The sequence below is a fragment of the Hypomesus nipponensis genome, chromosome 8 (assembly GCF_054491055.1).
Source record: "Hypomesus nipponensis isolate SF chromosome 8, ASM5449105v1, whole genome shotgun sequence".
Taxonomy (NCBI): Eukaryota; Metazoa; Chordata; class Actinopteri; order Osmeriformes; family Osmeridae; genus Hypomesus; species Hypomesus nipponensis.
Window position 1 is genome coordinate 7,878,985 of NC_140368.1, and position 23,653 is coordinate 7,902,637.

The 23,653-nt window shown below is 45.8% G+C and overlaps 1 protein-coding gene across 2 annotated transcripts; it reads right to left on the reverse strand.

The window, feature by feature from the left end:
- Nucleotides 1–531: 531 nt before the first annotated feature.
- On the reverse strand, nt 532–17,163 carry epc1a (enhancer of polycomb 1a). 2 transcript variants are annotated; one of them, XM_084703038.1, is made up of 15 exons: nt 16,868–17,163; nt 15,212–15,322; nt 11,833–11,992; nt 11,103–11,248; nt 10,582–10,788; nt 10,267–10,415; nt 9,286–9,439; nt 8,468–8,626; nt 8,157–8,246; nt 7,738–7,886; nt 6,687–7,084; nt 3,724–3,857; nt 3,444–3,585; nt 2,961–3,285; nt 532–2,716 (listed from the first exon to the last, which is right to left on the reverse strand). In XM_084703038.1, exons 3-15 carry the CDS (start codon nt 11,930–11,932, stop codon nt 2,644–2,646), a joined length of 2,226 nt encoding a protein of 741 aa, XP_084559164.1. In that variant the 5' UTR covers nt 11,933–11,992; nt 15,212–15,322; nt 16,868–17,163; the 3' UTR covers nt 532–2,643. The 2 variants fall into 2 exon arrangements, with proteins under 2 accessions (XP_084559164.1, XP_084559163.1); XM_084703037.1 differs by lacking the exons at nt 15,212–15,322; nt 16,868–17,163 and adding an exon at nt 13,353–13,809.
- Nucleotides 17,164–23,653: the final 6,490 nt, after the last annotated feature.

The following is a 23,653-nucleotide window of genomic DNA, read 5'->3' on the forward strand; positions in this document are numbered from 1 at the left end:
TGAGCTTTCAAAACCGAGCGTTGTCATGGTGAGAGCAATTGTCACTGTGGGTCACTGTGTGTCTGATTGAGTGAGAGCGTTCCCGTCAGAGGCATGCAGTGTATAATTGATTCCACACCATAGGTCTCCCCCTAAGCCAAGGTAGCTCTCCCAGTACCTCCACCCACACACACAATGGCTAATCAACTCAAGGTTTCTCTGCTTTCATCACGCCATTCTACGGCAAATGGCAAATTTGCTGCTTGCAACCATGTTGTCGCAGAATTTTCACTAACACTAGGAAACGAGAGAAAGGCTTTAAACCTCAATATGCATGTGACTGTAGTATTTTCATAAACTTTCATTAGTGTATCTCCATGGATCTATTCGATCAAGTCTTAAATATATCTCGACTTGTTAAACCCATTGTCAACATTGACCAGGATGCTTAGTTTATTCATGTTCCATCACTCATAGCTAAGTAGAGACATTAAATAATTCAAATATTCTTTGTACACACCCACACACAAAAAGAACAGCAAGTCTATAAAGTTCACATATAATGCCCTGGGCTTTATTGTCATATTTTTCCGTTAAAGTTCTGTCACATTTTTTTTTTTTTTGTCTTTTCAGCCTCCAGGTGGGACAAGAAAACCTCAAGGATATATCCTGCCATCGGACTGGACACTCAGATCCTGGACACAGACGAGGAGTACTACTAAGTAGCACTGTCTTTGTGCCTAACTCTTCACAGAAGAGAGCACATATAGAATTCCCGAGGGAAGGCACCCGATACTTGTGGTTTTTTGGCCTTGCAGCCGTCTGGAGATTTTTCTTTTTTTCCAAAACAAAAGGGTGGGGAAATAGAGGAAAGAAAGCAGCTTTCCTCCATAACCTGTTAGCTTTTTTTTTCCTTGTCCGAAAATGGAATGATGATGATACACGTACAGCCATAACTGCTGCTCACCTCCCTTATCACCTATGCACAAACAAGTAACAAAATAATGAAGTCTTTCAATAGAAGCTTACAATCAAGTTGACCACAAAAACAGGTGTAATTACAAAAATAACTAAATTCTGTAGTACAAAAAAGAAACAAAAAAAAGATGGGGAGGGCTTAAAATTAATCTGAGGACTCCCATTGCATGAAAAAGACAGACCAAAAGTATCAATACAAAAGCAGCATCAATAATTATCAAAACCATAAAACAAACAAAAACAATAGTGCTTTGCGTCAGAAGCAGCAGAGGCTTCTGGGAAGAAGAGACTTCACTGCCGTTTTGTTACTTGTGTCAGGACAATGTAAATGGAAGATCCCAGGAAGAGAGAGAGAGAGAGAAAGCCACCCCCCATTCAGTAAACCAAAGTTAACTTTCCTCTCCTCCGGCTCTCCTCATCACAGAGTCTGTATGTATGCATGTCACAACAGAGTCTGTATGTATGTATGCATGTCACAACAGAGTCTGTATGCATGCATGTCACCACAGTCTGTCTGTATGCATGCATGTCACCACAGTCTGTCTGTATGTATGCATGTCACCACAGAGTCTGTATGTATGCATGTCACCACAGAGTCTGTCTGTATGTATGCATGTCACCACAGAGTCTGTATGCATGCATGTCACCACAGTCTGTCTGTATGCATGCATGTCACCACAGAGTCTGTATGTATGCATGTCACCACAGAGTCTGTCTGTATGTATGCATGTCACCACAGAGTCTGTATGTATGCATGTCACCACAGAGTCTGTATGTATGTATGCATGTCACAACAGAGTCTGTCTGTATGTATGTCACCACAGAGTCTGTATGTATGCATGTCACCACAGTCTGTATGTATGTATGCATGTCACCACAGAGTCTGTATGTATGTATGCATGTCACAACAGAGTCTGTCTGTATGCATGTCACCACAGAGTCTGTATGTATGCATGTCACCACTTTGAATTCCACAAGATCCACAAGGGAAGTGCAGTGTTCCCTCAGGGGGAGCCACCATAATACAACATACCCAGGAGTCCGGAGCTACCAAACATTTACTACAGCACAGAAACCAATGAAGATACAGTGTACAAAAAAAAGAAAACTAAAGAAAATAAAGAAATTACAAAATAAAATAAAAACAGAAACTGTAAACACAGCACAATAAATAGATAAAACAGCAGGCTCTGCACCATGCACATGATGAAGCTAGTCTTTTATACAACTCTCGCATCTCTCACACAACATGGTTCGTAGTTTCAATTTTTTTCTCTCGTTTTTATTCCCAAGTGCAAAACATCACAAATGGACAGTTCTGTATTCAAGTAACATATGTACAAGAAGGGGTAGGGGGAAGTGTATTACAAATATGTAGTTACTGTACAGATACTAATTTGCCATATTCATAATTTACAGATGTCAATTTTACTCTTATTAACAATAACGAGAAATGAAAAAAAAAGTTTTAAAAAGCATGGAGATGAGAATTGCGTCTGATCCCCCCGCGGTTGCCATGGAGATCAGTCAGTATGAGTGTGTGTGTGTGAGAGAAAGTCCTGCTGTCTCTTTTGCATTCCCACTGCTACGATGCACAGCACCTAGAGAGAGGGCCGGAGGGGGGGGGCCTGGCGGAGGACAGAGAGAGATGGGAGTCGGAGAGGGGGGTGGGGGTGACATGGGCCCCTACGTCACCTCCATGGCCATTGTGTTGTCCGCCAGGCTGGTCAGTGCTGGTTTGTCTTGGTCGTGATTATCCCTGAGGACAGAAAGAACATGGAAATGTAGAAACACGACTGGTGCAGTTACAGGGGCAGCGACGGCTTCCACCAGGGTTATGGCTGAACGGCGGGAACACATGCGAGAAAATCAGGTCACTTCGGATGCTAACCATCAGGAAAGCACAAGGCTGAATTTGCAGACGTAACACCTTACCATGACGTGGCCAAAAAAAGCTGTCCACGACACGGCTAGTCGTGTGTGTGAACCTCCGTCTCCCTCACCTGGAGCTCATGTCCATGGTGCCAGTCCCGGTGACCTTGGGCATCTGACAGTTGGAGGCCGTGGCCAGCTTTAAGGCAGACGCCGTCACGCCGCCCAGGGTCCTGGGGATGTGGCGCCCGGCCGGGACGCTCAGGCGGAGGTTGTTACCGAGCAGGACCTGAGTGGCGTTGGGGACGCCGTGGGCGTTGGGGGTGGGCGCCAGAGTGCCGCTGGCGGGGGAGGGAGTGGTGGTGTTGGTGGAGGGCTGGAGGAAGATCGGGGGGGACTGGGTGGCGAGGTGCGGAGCAGAGGTGGTGCTGGAGATGTGTAAGCCCTTGTAGATGCCTGGCAGGACAGACGGAAAACAGAGCTTAGTCCACCGTCTGAACCAGGTCCAGTTCACTAACATGTCCCAGCCAATGGCGAGCTTTAAAAATGTGCCAAAGCCTTGCCTCCAACATGGGTAGCTGGGGATAGGTTCTGGTCCATTTCAGTGAACTCACCTGAACTGGGGAGGACCCCGTTGACTCCACTCCCCAGCACCCCCTCCTCCTTAGATTTCAAGGCAAGCAGCTGGTCTGACGTGAGCAGGGCCGAGGCGGCGAACTGGGCGCTAGCCTGGTCTAGCGTCTTAATCACCAGGATCTGGACAGCACACACGCACGCACACACACACACACCTGGTGAGCAACTCTGGGAGAGACGTCTAGGTGCTGGAGCAAAGACTGGGGGCACTGTGCTGCGTTGGGGGGGGGGGAGTCTTCAGTTTGTGGGGGCACTGACCTGTGTGTTGGGTGTGGCATCGATGGTGTCTGCTGCCTGCGTCTGCTGCTGCTGTTGTTGGATTTGCTCCAGCTGCTGTTTCTGCATGAGGGCCAACTGCTCCTGGTGCTGCTGGTACTGCTCTGCTGTGAACACTGGACACACACACACACACAATCAGCACTATGAACTTTCTGGGAAATAAGTTATCCCAAAGCACTTGGAGTTTACGCGCACCCATTTGAAGAGGGGAAAATAAACGTTTTTCGGTGAGTGCTCCTAAGTCTTTGCTAGTGTTCCTAACTTTTAAGTTGGAAGCATCAGTGCTACCAAGTAAAAAAGTTAATTTCAAGCCCTGGTTCTTCACTCAGAAAAGCATACATGTTCAATGTAGTAATTCAGAGCAAATCAATAGCCAGGTCATTACTGAGAGATTTTAGTCAGTGAAATCAATTTAAGGGAGGACCAGTTTCAGGCTTAAGAGCACAAGCCCATTTTCAGGTTTCCGTGTCATACAACCTTGGTTTCTCACACGCTGCGTTGTGTTCAAACACGTGCTTCAAAAATAACATGCCACTAACAAGTACACCATCACCCTGGGGAGGAGCAGCACACACACACACACACACACACACTCCAGATGCCGTCAGAAGAACCAGGCACAAGACTGCACTTGGAAGTGAGCACTGCTAATCATTGTTATAGGTACAACACCTCCATCAAGGATTTGAGATCCACGGGGATAGTGTGCACAAGAGAGCTTCAACCAGTTCTTTACAACATCTCCTCCAATGACCCTATGTAACTGCACGTCCATGCCCCTGACAACTAACAACGTGGACATGGCCAAAATAGACCCTCCTAATATGATCACGGTACTTGGAGTGGAGGCCAGAGGATGTCCAATCACAAGGTCTGAACAGTCGGGCACACTCACACCTAAACTACAATTTAAACACGCATCAACAGCGTCAACTGGTTATGGAACATCCTGTAAATGGAGTGTTTGGTGGTGAGGGCTGGTTATGGAACATCCTGTAAATGGAGTGTTTGGTGGTGAGGGCTGGTTATGGAACATCCTGTAAATGGAGTGTTTGGTGGTGAGGGCTGGTTATGGAACATCCTGTAAATGGAGTGTTTGGTGGTGAGGGCTGGTTATGGAACATCCTGTAAATGGAGTGTTTGGTGGTGTGGGCCCAGTGGATACAGAGTGCAGGCGCTCTCCCAAAGAGTGCAGCCTGACTGGCGCAGGGCTGATGACCTGCTCGTTATGTGAATGGGGCTGGAGACGTCAGGAGGCCTGGAGGGACTCTTGATGGATTCCATCCAAGTATGAACCGGGTGAGATCAGGTGACCCAGGCAGGCTGACCCTCATCATGGCCTTGTGCTAGCACGCTAACGGGATACAGCTGCTCCTCACCCAACAGGAAATCTCTCCACGCTAGGAATACTGGATGCTCATTCAATCACTGCAGATGTCAGGGGAAAGAATTGGTGAAACGAATGAGGAACTATATGTTGAATGCAACACTGATAGGCAGTATTAGCTGGGGGCCAAGCTTTAGGCCAGCCATGGACCAGCTGAGAGCCAGGAGGCTGGGTCAGGTTTTCCCTAGAATACAAAGTCTGAACAGTGATTATGGTTTGAAGGAATAAGGAAGCAGCAATGCAGCGGAATAACAATTAGAGAGTTACGTGTCCAGAAGGGCAGACTGAAGATTAATTATGAAAATATGGAACTCATTTGAAAAGTTGGAAAGAATATCAAGGCTACGTGAAACTGTCCTTGTGTAACAAAAGTTTCTAACGCTTCTTTCAGAAATGTGAAAGACAACCTTTAAAGGAGTGACAGTATTACTACTGAGTCTCCAGAAATCTTAGCCCAGGGTAGGAGGATGTATTTGATTGACTGTTTCTCGCTGCATGCCTGTCTACCGTTTGTGGATGTGTCGGATTCTTACAAAAATTGACAGCTGTGATATAAGAATACGCTGAAAGATGCCTATGCATGGAACAGACCTTGATTTACACTGATCCTTTTTTGTTTTATGGAAACCACATATCTGAACGTCAGAAGGCCAACAAAGCTTGGAGGGAAGAATATATGTAAGGGAGTAAGGAAGTAACAAAACCCAAGACCAATATGACATAACTGATTTCCAAGCATGACATGTTCTGTGATATTTACAGTCGTGCAGCATAATTGTCTACACCAGGCCTCTGCAAGGAGCACCAAAGTCAACAAAGGAAACAGCAGGAGTGTGAAGCGGAGATGTCCGTGACTTCAGGTGGTCTGCATTCTGCTTGCTGGGACTCTCTGCCCCCTTACTGCTACATTCATACAAACACATTGTCTAATTGACAGTTGCTCCAGCAGCAACTCATGTATTGCAACAAGGCACAGCAGCAGCAGTATGTGTGTAATAGACAGAAGAGAGCTAGCATTGAAGCCTCATTAAGATTGGCATTTACACTGAACGCCACCTTTTCAAGACATCTCTCTCTCAGCAAACACACCGAAATCCAATGAAAAAAAGAAAGTTAGCCCTTGTCATTTCATGCATGGGAACATATTCCAATTATCCTCTCTCTACACACACACACACACACTCTTCGGAACCTGCTCCTCAACACTGAAGCATTCCCAGCTGTGCCAGAAACACGGCCTTCAGAGAGAAAGCCTCATGGGGTCAACCCCCCCCAGACAGGCTCTTTCAGGCAGACGCTCAGCTGCTTTCGCTAGGCACCTTCATGACCTCACTGGCCCTTCCAAGACCCAGGCTCTGCCTGAGTATCTGTTGCTCAGCACTATGCACACTTTCTGTGGCTCTATGCATCATTCCCCCTCCCTCCCTCTGCCAGGGATCCAAGCTAAATTTGAGGTGCCGACGCCAAACAAACATAGGATGGCCACCTTATCGCCTCAGGAAAGACAACAGCAAAACCAACTGCAGCGTACTGTGCGTGTCAGACAGGTGCTCACCGTGTACGGGGGCGGGAGGGGGGCCCGTGCGCTGCTGGGACGCCCCTCCCGAGCCCAGCGTCCCAGACTGCCTCAACGGCGTGCCCTTAAATCCTCTTCGTGACGTGTCACCTCCACCCGAGCGGGGATGGGATAGCGTCCGTGGTCTAAAGTGCCTCCAGCGGCATGACTTAATGTTCAAAAGAATCTCGTTGAGGTCCGCGTGTACTGACGACGATGGCAAAGGGGAGGTGGAGGCTGGAGGGGCGGCGTGGGATGCACTCGAGGTATTGTTTGCTGAGGTACTGGCGGTGGCGTCGCGGAGTGGCGAGGCCGGGGTGAGCGGTTCCGTTTCGGGGTCCGAGTCCAGGCTGTGGAAAACGCTGTCCAGGTCCGAATGGGCTCTGTCCAGCAAGACCCTGAGATGGAACCAGAGGCCATCGTTACAGAACATAGACATGATAACCACAAAAAGCCATTAGGTGTCACTATACAGGGCTAGTCTAAAGGGTCTTTAGTCTTCTTTTCTAGCCCTGAGGTCTGCTGCTCTGATAACATGTTGCAGCCATAATGAAACGTCAGCTAGCGAGCAGGTACAGCCCTGTGAATCCTGAGCTGCCTCCGGGCCCTTATCAGTTGCATCCCCTATACAACAATAAATGAGTTTGAAACAACCCGACCTGGGTGCGCCTAGCGATTCTCACGCTGATAACAAATGTAACGTCTGATGAAGCCACCAGTGGGGGCTCATCAAAAGGCGTAGGATCTCTGTGTGACTGATAAACCAGACTGGGGCCACAGGGAGGAAGGTTGCAGGCATTTCCCACCATGGTGCAGGGCTGAACCCTGCCGTGTTCCCGGCTGGCTGCTTCAATCACTTCTTTGCTAAATGTAAAGTTTGCTAAGTTAAATCAAACTTTATTTATACGCGGAAAGTAATATGGGGTGGTGTGAGGGGAAAGGGTTCATTTCAGTGGTAGAGTGGCTGGATAAAAGGATCATGCTAAGTCAATATATTGTTCTTCCATTATGGCTGAGGTATCGGGTGGTGGGGGGGGGGGCTGCAGCTCACCTGCCCCCTCGGCCGACGCGTCGCCGTGCCAGCCCCACGCAGCGGCGGGGAACGCTGAGGGAGGTGAGGCAGTAGCGGTAGCGCGGGTCGCCCAGCCCGCCTTCCTCGGGGCTCGCCCAGGGCCAGCTGGCGCTCCGGTCCGGTCGAGACTGAGGAGAGGAAAGAGACAGGGAGAGAGAGACAGAGAAGGAATGAGAGAAGAGACAAGAGGGAGAAAGCATGATAGAGAGAGAGAGAGAGAGAGAGAGAGAGAGAGAGAGGGGGAGAGAGAGAGAGAGACTGTCAGTGCATTGATCGGGCCACTAGAGCGTGGAAGAGGGATGTCTTTGGCAGCCAAACGGCAGACCGGCCGCTCGGCCACCGGGGGCTAAAAATAGACCAGCGTGTGTGTGTGTGTGTGTCAAGGGGAGGGCACTCACAGCGTAGTAGTGACAGCCGGCCTTCCTGCGGAAGGCGTAGCAGCCATCTGGGTCATTCTCCTCTTCGGCCTCAGAGGAACCTGAATGGACCTGAACTCCACATGGAGGGAAGAAAGGTAAACAAACAGCTGGTGTCAGATCTGGGGCACACACGCAGCAAGTCAGCGACCCTGCACCACAGTCAGATCCCGCCACGAGCACATGACATTGTGTACAGTCCCGAGGGAAGTGCCACCAACATTTGGGTGTTGGATCAATTCCATGGATGCAAGCTTAAAGGGGTCTCCCTGAAGCGGTTTCAGGGGCTGTACCTGGGAGAAGGGTTCGTCGTCCGAGCTGGGGAAGTCGTACTGGTTCAGGTCCTTGGGGTTGAACACGGAGGGGCCTGAGTGGGGGGGCGCCGACACGGCCGGGATCTTGGGCTTCTTCTCATATTTCCTTTTCGTCCGGACCACCTCCGTCTTCTCCGGCTGGGAAACACACACAGCCGGATCAGAGATGCCGTCACACTCAGTCTACACAGTCCCCACTCCCCCCTTCCCTACCAAGCAGGCCTGCAGAGCCACATCTAATGGAAACGTCTGAGGGGAAACACTGGAGGTGCGTGCGCGCGTGTAGAAGCAGCACAGAGTAAAGGGTCATTGATATGCAGATGGGAGCACGTGCCAGAGGCAGAACATCCCAGGCAGATGGCGTATGCCTATCCCTCCTAAACTCCCTGAAGACCCTGCCCACTCCGTGCCTAAACACACTCCAGCACGGCGGGGGTGGGTTAGTCAACTTCTATTCAAACCCTTTCCTCCTTGGGGAGAGAAGCAAGGGGCGTGGTGGTAGTGGCGGGGGGGGGGGGGGGGAGTTAGAACACACTTTAATGATGGAGCTGGGAGAAGGGGTGGGAGGGGGTTCCATCAATACATGGTTAAAAGGGGTAGATAAGGGAACAATAGAGTCAACCAGCTGGCAGAATGGAGAACAAAAAGAAGAGAAGCGAGGGGGACCCCAGGGAGAGGAAGTGAAGAGGTAGAGCGCTGCTGCAGGGCCAGTTCATCCAGACATCATGAAAGACGTGAGGGTGGTGTGTGTGTGTGGGGGGGCCCAGCACCATGGGACCGCTCGCAGCCTCGCTCACCTTGGTTTTGTAGTCCTTCAGGTCCATGTGGTCCTGGTGGCGGTACTGGTTGCTGCTGGACAGGGGGATGGGGATGGCGTACACGGGCTTGACCAGGGCGCGCTGGGCCAGCGCCTCGGCCATCACCTCACTGCCAAAGTCAGGCATCACGTTCCTAATACAGAGATAGAGGAAGCAGAATTAAATATCAAGTAGAATCGGCTCTTTCCCAGATAACCAGCTGGTGCTCTACCGCTAGAACGTAACACCCCCCCACCCCGCCGGTGGGCCAAACTCCCAGAGACGAGTGCCAGTGGAGGCGAGGCTCTGATAACAGGGAGAATTGAAATGTCACCGCAAATCAAAAAAGTGCTTCAAGGGGGAGGGATTCCAATTTACAGGTGCTGGTGACAGGCTCTCCCTCAGATGAAATTCATCCCATTGAGACGCCGTGTTTAGATACCGTGAGAACCGCAACAGTGGGTGGGTGGAAACCACTGGAACTCTAAATATATGCTCAACACTTAAAGATTGTATATAAACCAGAGACTTTAAATAGACTGAAAGTCACCGTGATGATTTTACTTCCCAGCCCCCAAACAAGTTGACGCAGTACACAGCAATGTACCCAAGTCACCGAAGCAGCCGAACTTGCCTCCAATAAATAACAACCCCAATCACAGGTACGCATTGATATAACATAGGTATAACATTGCTAGCAATGCACCACCCCAGGCAGGCAAGCTAACCCATAACAGCCTTGAGTAGGAGCCGTCAGTCTACAATAATAACCCATGTCTCAGGGCTGCCAAACACGACCTTCCGGGGGCAAAAAAACTGGGACTCGACTGCACACAAACAGCATACGAGAATGTGTTTCAAAAATACCCCAGCAATTCCCTGAAGGAAGCGACCACGACAGACCTCCCCATGTCTTGGGAGGAATGACCACATGACAACACCCCATGCAGCTGCTCTCCTCTTGCTTTGATGGCCCCTCACCTCTTCTCCACGATCTCCAGGGTGAGGTGCAGCAGCTCTCTCTTGCTCTTCTCCCTCCTCTTGATCATCTCCAGGATGGTGACGGCTCGACTCAGGTCCCTCCTCAGCTTCAGCATCTTCTCGTAGGACGCCTCGTCGTTCTTGCGGTTCTGCACGAGCCCCGGGGGGGAGAGAAGGGAGAGTCGTTGGACGGGTTTGAAACGGGGGGGGGGGGGGCTTGACCTCCTGAAAATGCCCTTGCTTTGTTTTCTCACATTTCTTCTACAGACTACCCGTCTCACACCCCCCGCCCAGTTCCCCACCAGCGAGACTCACCTTCCTGGTCTGCATCTTCTCTGTGCGGCGGCGGAAGGCCACGTAGGGGTCGCTGGTGCTGGATCCGTCCCTCCTCTCCTGCTTCACGGTGGGGTGCAGCGTGCCGCTCTTGCAGCCTTTCCTCTTGCGGCTCCAGTAGTCGTACACCTCCTGGATGAGCTCGTCGTCCTCCTTCAGCAGGAGCTTGGCCTCCTGCAGGCTCACCGCCTGGGACGGGGATCACAAGGCCGCATCGTCATCTCTCAACGCCAAGCCGGCACACCTCAGCTGTGCTACTCCCATAACGATCAAAAGCCCTCGTCAGCCAGCGCTGTTTTATTTAACTTTTTTTTTTTTTTTGCTCAACAGGAATGAGAAACCATATTATGAATTGTCATTTGTAGCACCGGAAATTCGGATTCATCATTTACAAGCATGCCGAAAGGCCATTGGCTGTTAGCGAGTCAGAGTGTGTGTGTGTGTAGGTATTGGCCCAGCGGAGCGAGGACAGCCCTCCTGCAGAGCGAGGCGGGTCCACATACCTGCTGGCCGCTGCCCTTCTCCAGACGGTCGATCATCTCCTCAAACTGCAGGGCGGTGATCTCCATCTTCTTCTTCAGCTTATTCACAAACGCCTCGTCCTCAGAGTCCAGGTCGTAGTCCGGCTGCTCCGTGTCCAGGCTGAAAGCTGTGACGCGGGGGCGGGGGGGGGAAGAAAAGGGACCCGGTGAGAACCTCCATGTAACATTTACAGCCACCCCCAGACAAGCCAGTTTTTCCAGATGCACCCTCTCCATCCTCCTGCATCTTTAAAAGTTCGAGACAGAGCAGCCAGGGATACAAACACACACACACTCTCTCTACGGGGATGCACACTGTGTGGGCTTGCGAGGAAATGGGTCTGAGAGATGGTCCCCTGGGTCTATGGGGGTGCACAAATCCAGACAGTGGCCCACTCTAACCCTTCAGTTTTGGGGCCGTGATCCCCCACCCTTGCACACAGTGCTGGAGTGTTCTCAAATGCTTTCAGACAGCAGGACACCTCTGGGATCACACAGCTGCTATTAGAGACACCCCAGGGGCTGCCACAATCACTTACACATGCTACACACACACACACACTGCAGACAACACTCCCTTCGTACCGCAAAAAGATTACATTCAAACCACAGGCCAGCCCTTTTCAGTTTGTGAAGAGAAGACAGCATGCCCCACATCCGACGTGTAACGTCATGGGCCAGTGGCCCGCTGCTGCTGCTGGGTTCTACTCACGCTGTATGTGAATGAGCTGCTTTGGCATCTTGAAGTCCCCGGGGTAGAGGGACTCGTAGTAGGCGATGTTGCTCTCCGCCTCGGGGACGGGGATCACCATGTTGTCCCTCTTCTCCCCGTACACCTGCTGAGCAGAGATGGCTCGCTGGAGATGGTGCTCCTGGGAAGGGGGCGAACAAACACACACACACACACACACACACACACACACGTGAGGACGTGGTGTCTTCTCCGGCCGGAGACTTGTCCTAGTTGTCAATCTCACAGAGAGCAATGTGACATGGTTTGAACACATCTTGCCAAACGCTTGTTATAAACACAGGCTAGTGCAGGTGGTAGGCTCCTGTGTGCTTCAGCCAACCATCTTCAATGCGTCCGTCTCACGCAGAACATTTAAAGGCCATCTGAGGTCACTGCTGTTGAGCAGGGCCCATCCCTGATTGGTCATTAGACGAAAGGAGCCCTCTAGTCAACAAACACATCCACATACAGGTACGCAAGCACAAAATAGGCCATTGAAGTGTAGTCGGGTCCCACTGGAGAAAATGTGGGTCAGGCAGCTAGCCAGCCAGCCAGAGCACTTAGCTCCTTTAGTAGTAAAACAGACATTTCATCTCCCCTCCATCACTCCAGGCTGTTATGTAACAGTTGCAGAAAAAAATAGACAGAAGAGGGGGGAGACAGTCTATGTGAGCGATGCTGACTAGCTGCTGGGTTCAGTCATCTGTTCCCTCCCTCCCGCTACCCTCTGTTTACATTAGCACACGGCCTCCCTGGGGCTCGGCTGAGGTGAATCAGGAACCACCAGGACCAGATGCTGCACATACTCATGCAGGGGCTTTTTAGATTTAACACCCATCCTATCTTTCAGTTCACACCCAAACTCGAATCGAATATATATTCTGTATATGCAGGTTGTGACACATGGCATCAATGACAACACTTGTCTAAATTACAATACTTTAGGTCAATCCTTGGACATGTGCAATAGGCTACATGAAACCCGACACAGGTGGCCTACTGTATGCAGCTATAAACCAAAATATAGTTTCTCAAGCACGTTGCTATTCTGTTTTTAACACTGGATATTGCAATTCACATCCCTTTTTCTAGTCACTCGTAGAAACATGTCTGCTCTGTGTCTCCCCCTTGCAAATGTTAACTGCAAGTACACCACTTGGAAGGCCCATCCCCAACTGTCTTTACCAAAGAGAAAGTCAACAAAATGGAGGATGAGAAACGAGTCACGTGACTCCTTTGTGCTTTCCCACACAATTATATGCAATATATGAACATATAACACAACTTATGAATCAAATATCGAACCAATACAAACATCGTATCACAATAACAGTTGAACACTGATAATACGTGCAAAATTCGTCGTGTTCTATCGTGTGCACGGAAAACAGACATGGCGTCCATTTTGCGCAAGCTTGCGCAGACAAGATATAGGGGCGCCCCTCACAATGTGAAAATGTTCAAAAATCGAAAACTCGTCTTGCAGCGATAAAACATACCGATTCCTCCTCCTTTTCCATCCCAGTTGGCATTTGCGGTACTGCCCGGTTGATAGAGGCATATTCGTGCAGATCGGGCAAGTCCTCGCAGCGGAAGACGGGTAGAGGCTTGGTAGCGTCCAGCGCCCGTGCCCGAAACGACAATTTACTCATTTTTATAATATAAGATGCAGCATAAATCTATCCGATCTCCTAAGAATAACAACAGTTCTGTTTCGAGTTATCATGGATGAATCTGTAACGTTCTCTAGGAGTCAACCGTTCGATTGGCTAGCCGGATAGTCTATGGCGATGCGCATAGAGCCGGGCAGGCCCGGGTCTTGGTCGCTCTCTGTCGGTCTCTTTTTTTCTTATGCTCCGCTCTCCCTCCCTGGTTCAATACGCCATGGCCAACATGGCGGACATTACAAACTCTTGCAACTCTCCGATCGTTCCTAGCGGCCCAACCCCCGATCACAAAACAACCATTCCCACACGGTTTCATGCGCGTGCGCGTTCGTCAGCTTTGGAGAAAGGAGGGGGCGGGTACTTGGGGGCACCGAGGTTGGGTAAAAAAAAAATCTGATGAAGGTCTATGCCGTACCCCGTTTTCTGGGATAACAGTGCGTGGACGAATAAAATCATTTAATTAAAACAGAAAGGGAGACGTGTTACATTTGTGTAACGCTTTCACTTGTTACCGTAATGACTTAAAACGAATATAAATTGAACAAATAGTAAAAGAAAACAAAGTGACCAAATATGTTTCTCCTAAACTTTCTATAAATAACATGATTCCTTTGCAAATTAATTATGCTAAATGCATGCCAATTTATGACATTGTCCGAAATCCTGTAACTTTTCTGTTGACTTTTTCATCATGACACTGCATTACTGATTTATAATTTTAAAGCATCTGATTCCATTTAATAATAATTGTAAAAAAAATACATGTTTCCTTTGAGAAAATAAAACTAAAACTAAAAAGATTCTCAAGTAAACCCTATATATTTGGCTGTAGAAAAATATTTTTCAGTTGAAGGGTCCAGCATTGATTTATGTATTTAGTGCATACAATATGATGACGCAACAGTTACTCTTTAAAATTATATCAATGTGTGTTTGATAAGTTTACAAAACAATGTGTAACAGAAGATTAACTTGATTTGTGAAAATAATCCAATCTGGAAGATAGAGCGGCAGCTCAAAGTAGGGGCCCTGAGGTTGTGTGCTGATGTTCAGTGGGACCTATTTATTGGTAAATGTCCCCCCCTTGTGTTGACTGTTGAAGGGTTTTGTGAATCAATATTCATGTCTGAATTCGGCATAGGTTTTACAGCTTCTTTAAGTTAGGGACCTAAGTGTTATTTTCTGAGATATTTAGCACATGCTTCAAAATTTGAACCAAGCTGTCCCATTTTCATTCGTTTGGAATTTAATACTTTTATTTTCCTACATCCTAGGGCTGAGCAATATATTTTTAAATCGATTTATCGAAGTAATGACTTCCCTCAATAAAGGGTGCCTAAATTTTATGCCAAGTGTTGAGAAAAAGTTGAGAAAGAGACTTATTTTGCTAGTACTACAAATCTGTGGTCTATCGTTTTAATTATCGTTATCGAATGGAAATATAAATATCTATCGTGATCATTTTTTATCCATATCGCCCAGCCCTACTACATCCCATTCAAAAAGTAATCTTTGTGTCATCCAATTGATCAGCCATTGACTGATTTGCCCTTCTCTACAACCTTCATTTTAAGGTATACACACGTATATCATTTAAAATTAATTGTAGCACCTCAAATCTTAGCAATGCCTTCATACCATTGACTGGTTAGAAAGCTAGGGGAGATTCTAAATTAGAAACAGCAGCTAACCTGTATTTACAGCGGTATGGAGTCCAGCCACAAGAAGAGTGAAGAATGACATTGTACTTCATGGTCTTCATCCACTGGGTAAAGAGAACATAATCCATTGCCTTTGGAGCCCTGGAAAAATAAAGATAATCAAATGAGTAACGTGGAATAGCAAATCAAAACATTCAAACAGACTGGATTTAAGTAGAAAGCTTTAGTACTCTCTTGTTCACAACTGGCTAAAGTAGGAAATCCGAAGGTTGTCGGATCGATTCCCCGCCGTGCCAAATGACGTTGTGTCCTTGGGCAAGGCACTTCACCCTACTTGCCTCGGGGGGAATGTCCCTGTACTTACTGTAAGTCGCTCTGGATAAGAGCGTCTGCTAAATGACAAAATGTAAATGTAAAGTAAGACAAAGCCTAGTCAATGACAATTAACTGAGGACACTAGCCTAACATACAGAGAACCAATTTGATTAAGCATGATAGACACACCAGGGCAATGAGGGATGTTCACAATTAATTCCACAATGAATATGTTACGGAGTGCGTCTTGACATCTAAACATGGCACCAGTACAATATCCACATAAGTGCATCTTTAGCGCCACCTAGCAGCCGGTTATTCTTTAGTGTTGCTGAGAGACGAGTCAAGACTTGACTATCTAAACAAGGCAAATAGATGGGTCTAGGACAGTGACCATTTTAGTGCTGGACTTCAAGCTACCCTGAAGTTCAAAACGATATAATTTATTGGAGATGGTAACGCTCCATCATCGACATGGGACGCAAAAGTTAGTAACATGGACAAGAGTTACATGGACATTTAAAGAAAATCGGACAGCATAGACAACCACCCAATGTCCCCACGCTTCACTCACCCTAACTATGACTACACTCGAAACCCACTTTTGCTATGCTAATGTAGGTTAACTTTGTCGTTGCTCAAACAAATAACGTTGGCTAAAATCACGAAAAATCTTCGAACCATAAAGCACAATACTGTAATCGGATGATTGGCCTACATCGTGTGAAAACACACATTTAAGTAGCCAGTTACAATTCACAAGATATAGCCTAACCCAGAAAGCGAATACTCGATGTTGTCTACTAGTAATGATACTCTTAGTAAGAAAAGGAGTGCAATTTAGGCGTGCTAGTTAGTTACTAGCTTAATAGATTGGGTAGAACTAAATCCTAAAAGAAAATGTGTCATACAGTACACATGAGTTTGGAGAACAAAAAGTGAAAACTTGGCATTCGCAAAGGATCATCGAGATTAATATCGATAGACAAGTGGAATCAAATAATGACAATTCACGCTGCACAAAACGAATATTGATATGAGAATAATTTAACCAGCTGACTAGCAATGTGTTCCAATTCGAACACTCAGAAAATGGACTGACCCAGCGCCATTAGCCATACTGTAGCCTAGCTGTTATACGTCGTCTTTAGCTAGCTGGCAACTGTAGCTAGAGAGAGCCCGTCCAGATCACACTTCAGATAGTTAGCCGCTAGCTAACCGTAGCTATTCTGATAACTCGCCAACTAGTGATACATTATTTCAACAAGCTAAATTCAAACATATAAATAACATGATTACGACGATATTTCATTCAGCACAGTGTGGCTAAACAGTGCGAAAGATGACAGTACTGATATATAGATAATTTACCCATTAAGCCGTCACCAGGGAGGGGGATGATGACAGTTCTGGTCGTCATGCTAGCTTGCTAGCTAGCTATCTTGTAGTGCTAGCTAACTATTGAGATCAGTTAGCAACTTGCATCGACCAGCTAAAACTAGGCAATGATTTCCAATCTTTACAAATGAGTAATGCTATAATCCAGCAGTGACCGTATGAAAAGATAACGTTAGCTAACCAGCCCTCAAAAATAGATCGTTTTTCACGACTGAATTTTTGTTGTTGCTCGAGAAGCTTCACAGTTGTGTCGGTGACCAAGCTAGAAGGGTTAAAAACTTTGCAGACGGTTTGTGATTGGATAGCAAATGCCACCAATCACCTGTGGAGAAAACTCAAGAACGATGAGTTCAGTGGAAGCCAGCCCTACTGTTTATGTATCACATTGTACATCCTTTAGACCTGTGAGACATCTTCACATACTGAACGCTCAATTTATCGTAAATTATAATTGTAGAGAAACGATAATAATAAATAATTATATTTACTTAGCTACCAACTGTCAGTACACCAAATAATTGTGAGGGTATTACAATGGTTTGCAGTTTATCTCACAAGTGGGAACTTGTATTCAAGAACGTTTTTCATGAGTCATGATGGCAGGATTGGTCCATAATGATTTAGTGCTATAGCAACACATTCTATCCATCTCGTTCTTAATAGCCTACTGTTGCAGTGTTATGAAACAGTCTCTTTCCAAAGGTAATTATTGCAAGCTGGGCTCTGTCTCCCCTCTGTGTTCCTCTCCTTCTCCCACCAAACAAACGTTCATGCAAGGCATTTTTATTCCGTGTCTGCTGTCCTATTCCTGCATTTAGCTGTCATGAAGGGAAACTTGGGAATCATCTCACTGTGATGGAACAATGAGGGGACATTCCTTATATCCTTTGGTTATGGTGAGAAAGAGGCATAGAGAAAATGAGTGAGAGAGATTGGGATGAGCCAAGTCTTCATCTAGAGGGCAGTGCAGACCAACGTAGTGGCAAATTCTCAAGCATCTTTGTAACGTTTTCTCTGTTTTCTCATGGTCTGACGTCGCAGCTCATTTACCCCACAGAGGACATGGTCACATATGGACACAGGTCTGCTATTTCAAACGTACACATTTTAATTAATAAATTATTATCTTATTAATATATCGTTGTGTGTGTGTTTTGCTGTGCTCCATTGATTTAATGGGTTTAACTGAGTTTCATCCTCTCATAATCACAAAGCTTTATATCTTGGGTTGACGTTAGTCATGGTGACAGTCTGGTAAATTGGATTGTCACTGTGCAAAGCAACAGAAGGCAGCATCATGATCAAATCAAAGAGATGTGTAGCAATAAGTGAGTTTGGTGAGTTTGGTCTGACAATGAGAGAAGGCTTGGGGAGGAGTACAGAAAGCCCCTGGCTAACCCTTATCCAGTGGATATTCTTCAGCTCTGGAAGTCATTAGACTCTCTTCAGTCATGGCTGGTGGTAAGCAGTTTCCATAGCAGCAGAGAGCCCAACATCAACGCCAGGATCCGAGCCAGAGCCTCGTCCAATGTTAGAAGTACACCCAGCAGCCCTCTAGGTCTCACTCCTTATGACTCTGGAACCCAGACCCATGGCGCTCCCGGTCCCCCACCAGATTGACGTTCAGGTGGAAAAACATTCGCTAGGATACAGAATTGGGGTCATCTGAAAAGCATTAATCTGTACATCTCAAATGGGATATAAGTACCTTTTTACTTCCTATTCATAACTTTTTTACTAATCTAATATCGTAAGGAGGTGTGATTAAAAGCACTCATACGGGTTGATAAATAAGTGTGTTCTTGATTCTTATGACCACAGTGAACATGAACAGATGTATCTTCTTATGGTTTGTACTTATGTGTGAAATTGGCATTTAATGTTCTGTACAAACTAATGCCATCAGTTTCTGCTATTTTAAAACCAGAAAAGGAACAAAAGAGCACCACCATCTTTGTCTTGCTTCACGTCTGCAGGGTTCAGCTGTGGAGGCAGGTTTGGCAGAACTCACAGGAAAGATCCTGGAAATGTTCATCCTGGCAGCCTCAGATACCACAGCTACAGATGACCAGACTAGGCTTCTGGTGGATGGACACATGCTAGGCTGAACCATTCACTCAAACACTCTGCCAAGCTATGCCTCCCAGAAACTGCATAAATTAACTTGTTTCGGATTCTGTGATCATATCATCAGCGTTCATAGTGAAGGATAGTTATCAGAGTGTTGTGGACATTTAGCCTGCCCGTGGATTCTAATGGTTTCCACAGTGATGTTAGAGACAGAAAGTTACCATTAACCAAACCAACCAAATATGTATTTATGTAAAAAAAAGAAAACGTGAAAAAGAGCGTCACAAAATAGTTTCCTGCTGTGTGGCTACGCATGCACTTACACTTTAGTACCAACGCACAAACTCCCTCCTACCTCTTCACTGATGAGGATACTGGAGCCCTCAAAGCCTTGATGCTTGGTTCTGCTTGCTGTTCTCAAACCTTGGAGATTGAGGTATCAAGGGTCTGATGAATATGTGGCAATGGATCTATAAGGATGAGAAGACCTTCTTTATATACAATGTAAACTTCCACTTTTATCTGAAGAATGTTGTGGGAGTTAAAAGGATGGTCTTCCGATATTTTTTTTCAAGAAGAATCTTGGCAGACCGAGGCAGGAATACAAATGATATTGTTGCCAATTGATTTTGATAACAAACAGAGGAAATATGTATTATCCAAAGTGTCTGTAAGAGTATTTTGATGTAAATGGATTGTTGTGGTATATGATCATGTTATTTTGGGGTTAAGCTATGAGATAATGAGACAAAAAGAGGAGGTAAGGATATGTGGAGAGGATGTAAAGGTGAGACCTCCTATCCTCATGCAGATGTCTGAGGTCTTTGCATGGTGAATGGTCTGAATGTTCTCCATTCGATCAGATGGGTTACAGGGTAGTCCTGAGAGAAGTGGAACATCGGTTTAATTTGCTGAAATGCAGTGTAGAGTGCTGAAATTGACTTATGAACCATTTTCTTATACTCTTCCTTTCACTCTCCATCCCTCCTTCCCTCTCTCTCTCTCTCTCTCTCTCTCTCTCTCTCTCTTTCTCTCTTTCTCTCCCTCACAAACACACATACGCACACACACATACGCACACACACACATTCAATTTCATCTTCAGAAGGAGTATAAATAAATCCCATTTACAGAGAGTGAGAGGCTTCCACATATTCCCACATCCATTTCCCCCCTGGGTGGCCATTCAAACATATTCATAATGTACCCATAATAACTTCCACCAACTGCTAGAGTGTTGTGTGGGTCAGATGGTTTGACACTTTCAAAAGCCACTGAAGTCTAGAAGAAGAAGTTTAAATATCAAACACAGACAAACACACACAGGAAGACAGTCATACAGCATATGCAGACAGACAAGGTCTCAAAGGCAATTTATGTCTCAAAGTCTTTTTCTCACGCCCACAATTTACACACAAGGAAGTCTTTGGACACACACACACACACACACACACACACACACACACACACACACACACACACACACACACACACACACACACATCCTTAGCACCCACAGACAGATTAGGAGATGAAAGGCTCTGTCAGGATTATTCTGCAACCTCTCCAGCTGTTTTACATCAGTGTGGGACTATGTCTGTTCTCTGTAGTAGGCAGAATTGCACAGTAGATGTTGGCCTTTAAATCAGTGTTTTTGACCTCTGTCTCACCAGCCTGTACAAACGGGATAGATCTCTGCTCCTCATTAGCCCAGCAAATTGCCCTGCACTGTTAGTCTATGTAACTGTGTTGGAAGTAGCCTAAAACTATTTTGCAGGTTTGAATATAACTCACTCACACACATACATAAAGATAAGTTACAGTCTTTCCATTTAGGGTCTGTTTATTAAGGGGTCATAGTACCAATTTAAATAAAGTAAAACATCACTGACTTTTATGCCCCCAAGTGCCCAATCAAAAAAAAGCGAATCAAACTAAAGTTCATACAAGTGTTGGCACCTTCCGGTCTGGTGCTGAAATAACCCTGTTCTCTTTTTCTCAAATATTGTTCATCATGGAAGGTACATTCCTCCAGGCGTACTCAACCAAACCAACACATGCTGTAGCACCCTCACATCCAAACTGACACACACACACACACACACATTGGGTGTGAGTCCAGGTGAAATTCACTGGCCCAAATGGAACCCTGCAATGAAGGGGAATGACACTCCTGAAACTCACAACCCACATGGAAGTATAATAAGTCACAGAGTAAAGTACTAAACATTTGTCTACACATGTAAATATAATGTTAAATTGAATGAACATTTTACTGCGAGGGGAATTCACAAAGTCAAGATAGTGGTGTCCAACAGCAAGCTAACCCCACGGATCCTCACCCCCTGACCATGTCACCTGTGGCCAAAATAGTCTTACAAAATTATAAATTTGGACAAAACTAGCTTTCAGCTGGTGCAACATTAAACTAGACACCATACCTGGATCAGGGGTTTGCTCTCTAGATTGGCCCATAATAAAAATGCAATCATCACAAAAAGACACTGCACAAAAGAGACTCTTGCCTGAGGTCATAAATACACTCCCATCTGCTGCTAAAGGACTGAACACAGTAATATGATTGTGTACTTTCCATTCAGGACACACTTCAGAGACAAAGTAAACAAAGAGTAAGCATTCCCAGCGACAAAACTATCGCCCATATCCAATGTCCAATCTCAATGGGACATTATAAAAGGAGCAGGTATAATGTGACTTTTATTGCATCTTAAAATGAGAATAGAATTGACTTAACTTGATTTCCCATACCACCAGACAGGCAGCATAATAACAACACGACAGAAAGTATCTATTCTCATCTAGTAAGGACATTCAACATCATTTACTATACTAATAACAACGACATATATTGATTTCCTTTTCGAATTAACAGGTGGGCAATGTTCTTAAGTGAACCAACCAAAATGTCTGAATCTGGTACTACAGTAATAGTAATGTCTGTGGTGCCTGGGGAGAGCTGGGCGGGGCATGTGGTGGTGGTGGGGTAGGGGTCTCAGGCATATTCCAACCCAGCTTTGGGCTCCTCTCTCGGGAGGAGGGATCTTACCATTGCTCCCTCTCTATTTACAAGAACAGGACATAGGCTGGACCTCTCTACTGATCCAGTTCCAACAGCAGGGTACAGCTCAGAGCCTAATGTTTCAGGGTGATGGGCACTCAGTGATCTCTGCAAGTGGAGTCAAAGACAAGAGGACCACATGCTGGCAGACAGATGACAAAAAGAGAGCCGTCTCGTTTCAATTCACATACACTTCCCACTGAGCTGGGATGTGGTGCACCAAAACAAACAGTGTGTCTCTGTCTCTCTCCTCTTTCTAACATGTTGAGGAGGTGCCCTGAGGAAATCTTAATCTTCAGGTAGCCTTTACTCTGTGACTGGAATTCACATTCCAGATTAGTTTGTGTCTTGTGTCAGTACACATTTCCCAGATTTAGGTCAAACTTCTTTATAAAAAAGAAATGCCTGCTTCAGTATTGCCTTGTGGGATTATACACGCAATAAGTAATAATGGAACACGATTCAGAGAAAAGGGCAGATTTATTTATGATGGGTTTTATCCCATTGGAAAGCAGACATTTTTTCCAGAGCAATAAGATATGTAAATTAATCGGTTAAAATAATTCTTAATAAGCATGTAGCTCCAAAGATAGGAGTTGACAGAAGCATTAAGTGGGATATTTACAGGGAGAAAATTAATAGACTGAGACCTGTTCTCACATTCTCTATTAGTTAAACATTATTTGTCTAGACAATGGAACTTATTCATTTAGTACAATCCATTGGCGGTTCAACATTTACTTAAAACAACTGGATTTTTTGCTTGGGTTCTTTTTACAAAAAGACAATGATGTATACATTTGGTGTAATGTCATGTTATGCTCTATTGTTCACTTATTTCCAGATGATTTCCAAATACAATTTTGGTCATGAAATGTCAACTCCATGCCATGTTCTAAGTTATGATATATACAGTGTAGATTTACATTGGGCTTCCTACTCCACCTTGTTTCTGTCACCTTGCACTCCAAAAATGGGACACTGATTTTGACCCAAATATTTTCTTCTGTCCAAACCTTAATGTTACCTTTCCTGTCTGTAAGACGGAGAGGGGAGAGAGTCAGACAGACAGTCGTCTTCAAATGAGGACATTAATCATCAAGATGGATAACAATGTGGAGAGAAATACCATGAATATATTTAGTAATAATGCCAGTTGAAATGAAGCTTTACTAGCAATTATACCTCACATCCTATTTGCATTTTAATTTATTTTCAAAGTTTGATTTCTATTTTGTATTTTTTCAGGGCCACAAATTGACAAAAAGTTTTCTTGAAAAATATAAACATCAGCTCACTTCAGAGGGGTTTTATGAGGTATTCTAAAACTGGTTGTTGCCATCCTTGATTGTGATTGGCTATATCGCGTTCCATGCCATTGTAAAATCCAGCATAACCTTACAGGTTGTCCTCATAACATTCTTTAACATTCCATATTACTGCGCATCGAATATTTCAAATAAAAAAACACGGCAAAGGTGTCCATCTGGCTGTTGCGTGGCAACGATTTATGTAGGAAGTACATAAACATAAGCACATCGTGCCTAACAACTCCCCTTACCTGTTCTAAAATCAGCGCAAAACACAGCCTCTTGGGGCTTATTGCTTAA

What these genes read in the sequence shown, in the direction of transcription:
- epc1a (XM_084703037.1), bottom strand. Translation starts at nt 13,505, where the DNA reads ATGAGTAAATTGTCGTTTCGGGCACGGGCGCTGGACGCTACCAAGCCT. An exon ending in CCGGCTGTCACTACTACGCT is followed by an intron (nt 7,887 to 8,156) that starts GTGAGTGCCCTC and finishes TCCTCTCCTCAG; the next exon opens with TCTCGACCGGACCGGAGCGC. An exon ending in CCCTCCCGCCCCCGTACACG is followed by an intron (nt 3,858 to 6,686) that starts GTGAGCACCTGT and finishes GTGTGTGTCCAG; the next exon opens with TGTTCACAGCAGAGCAGTAC.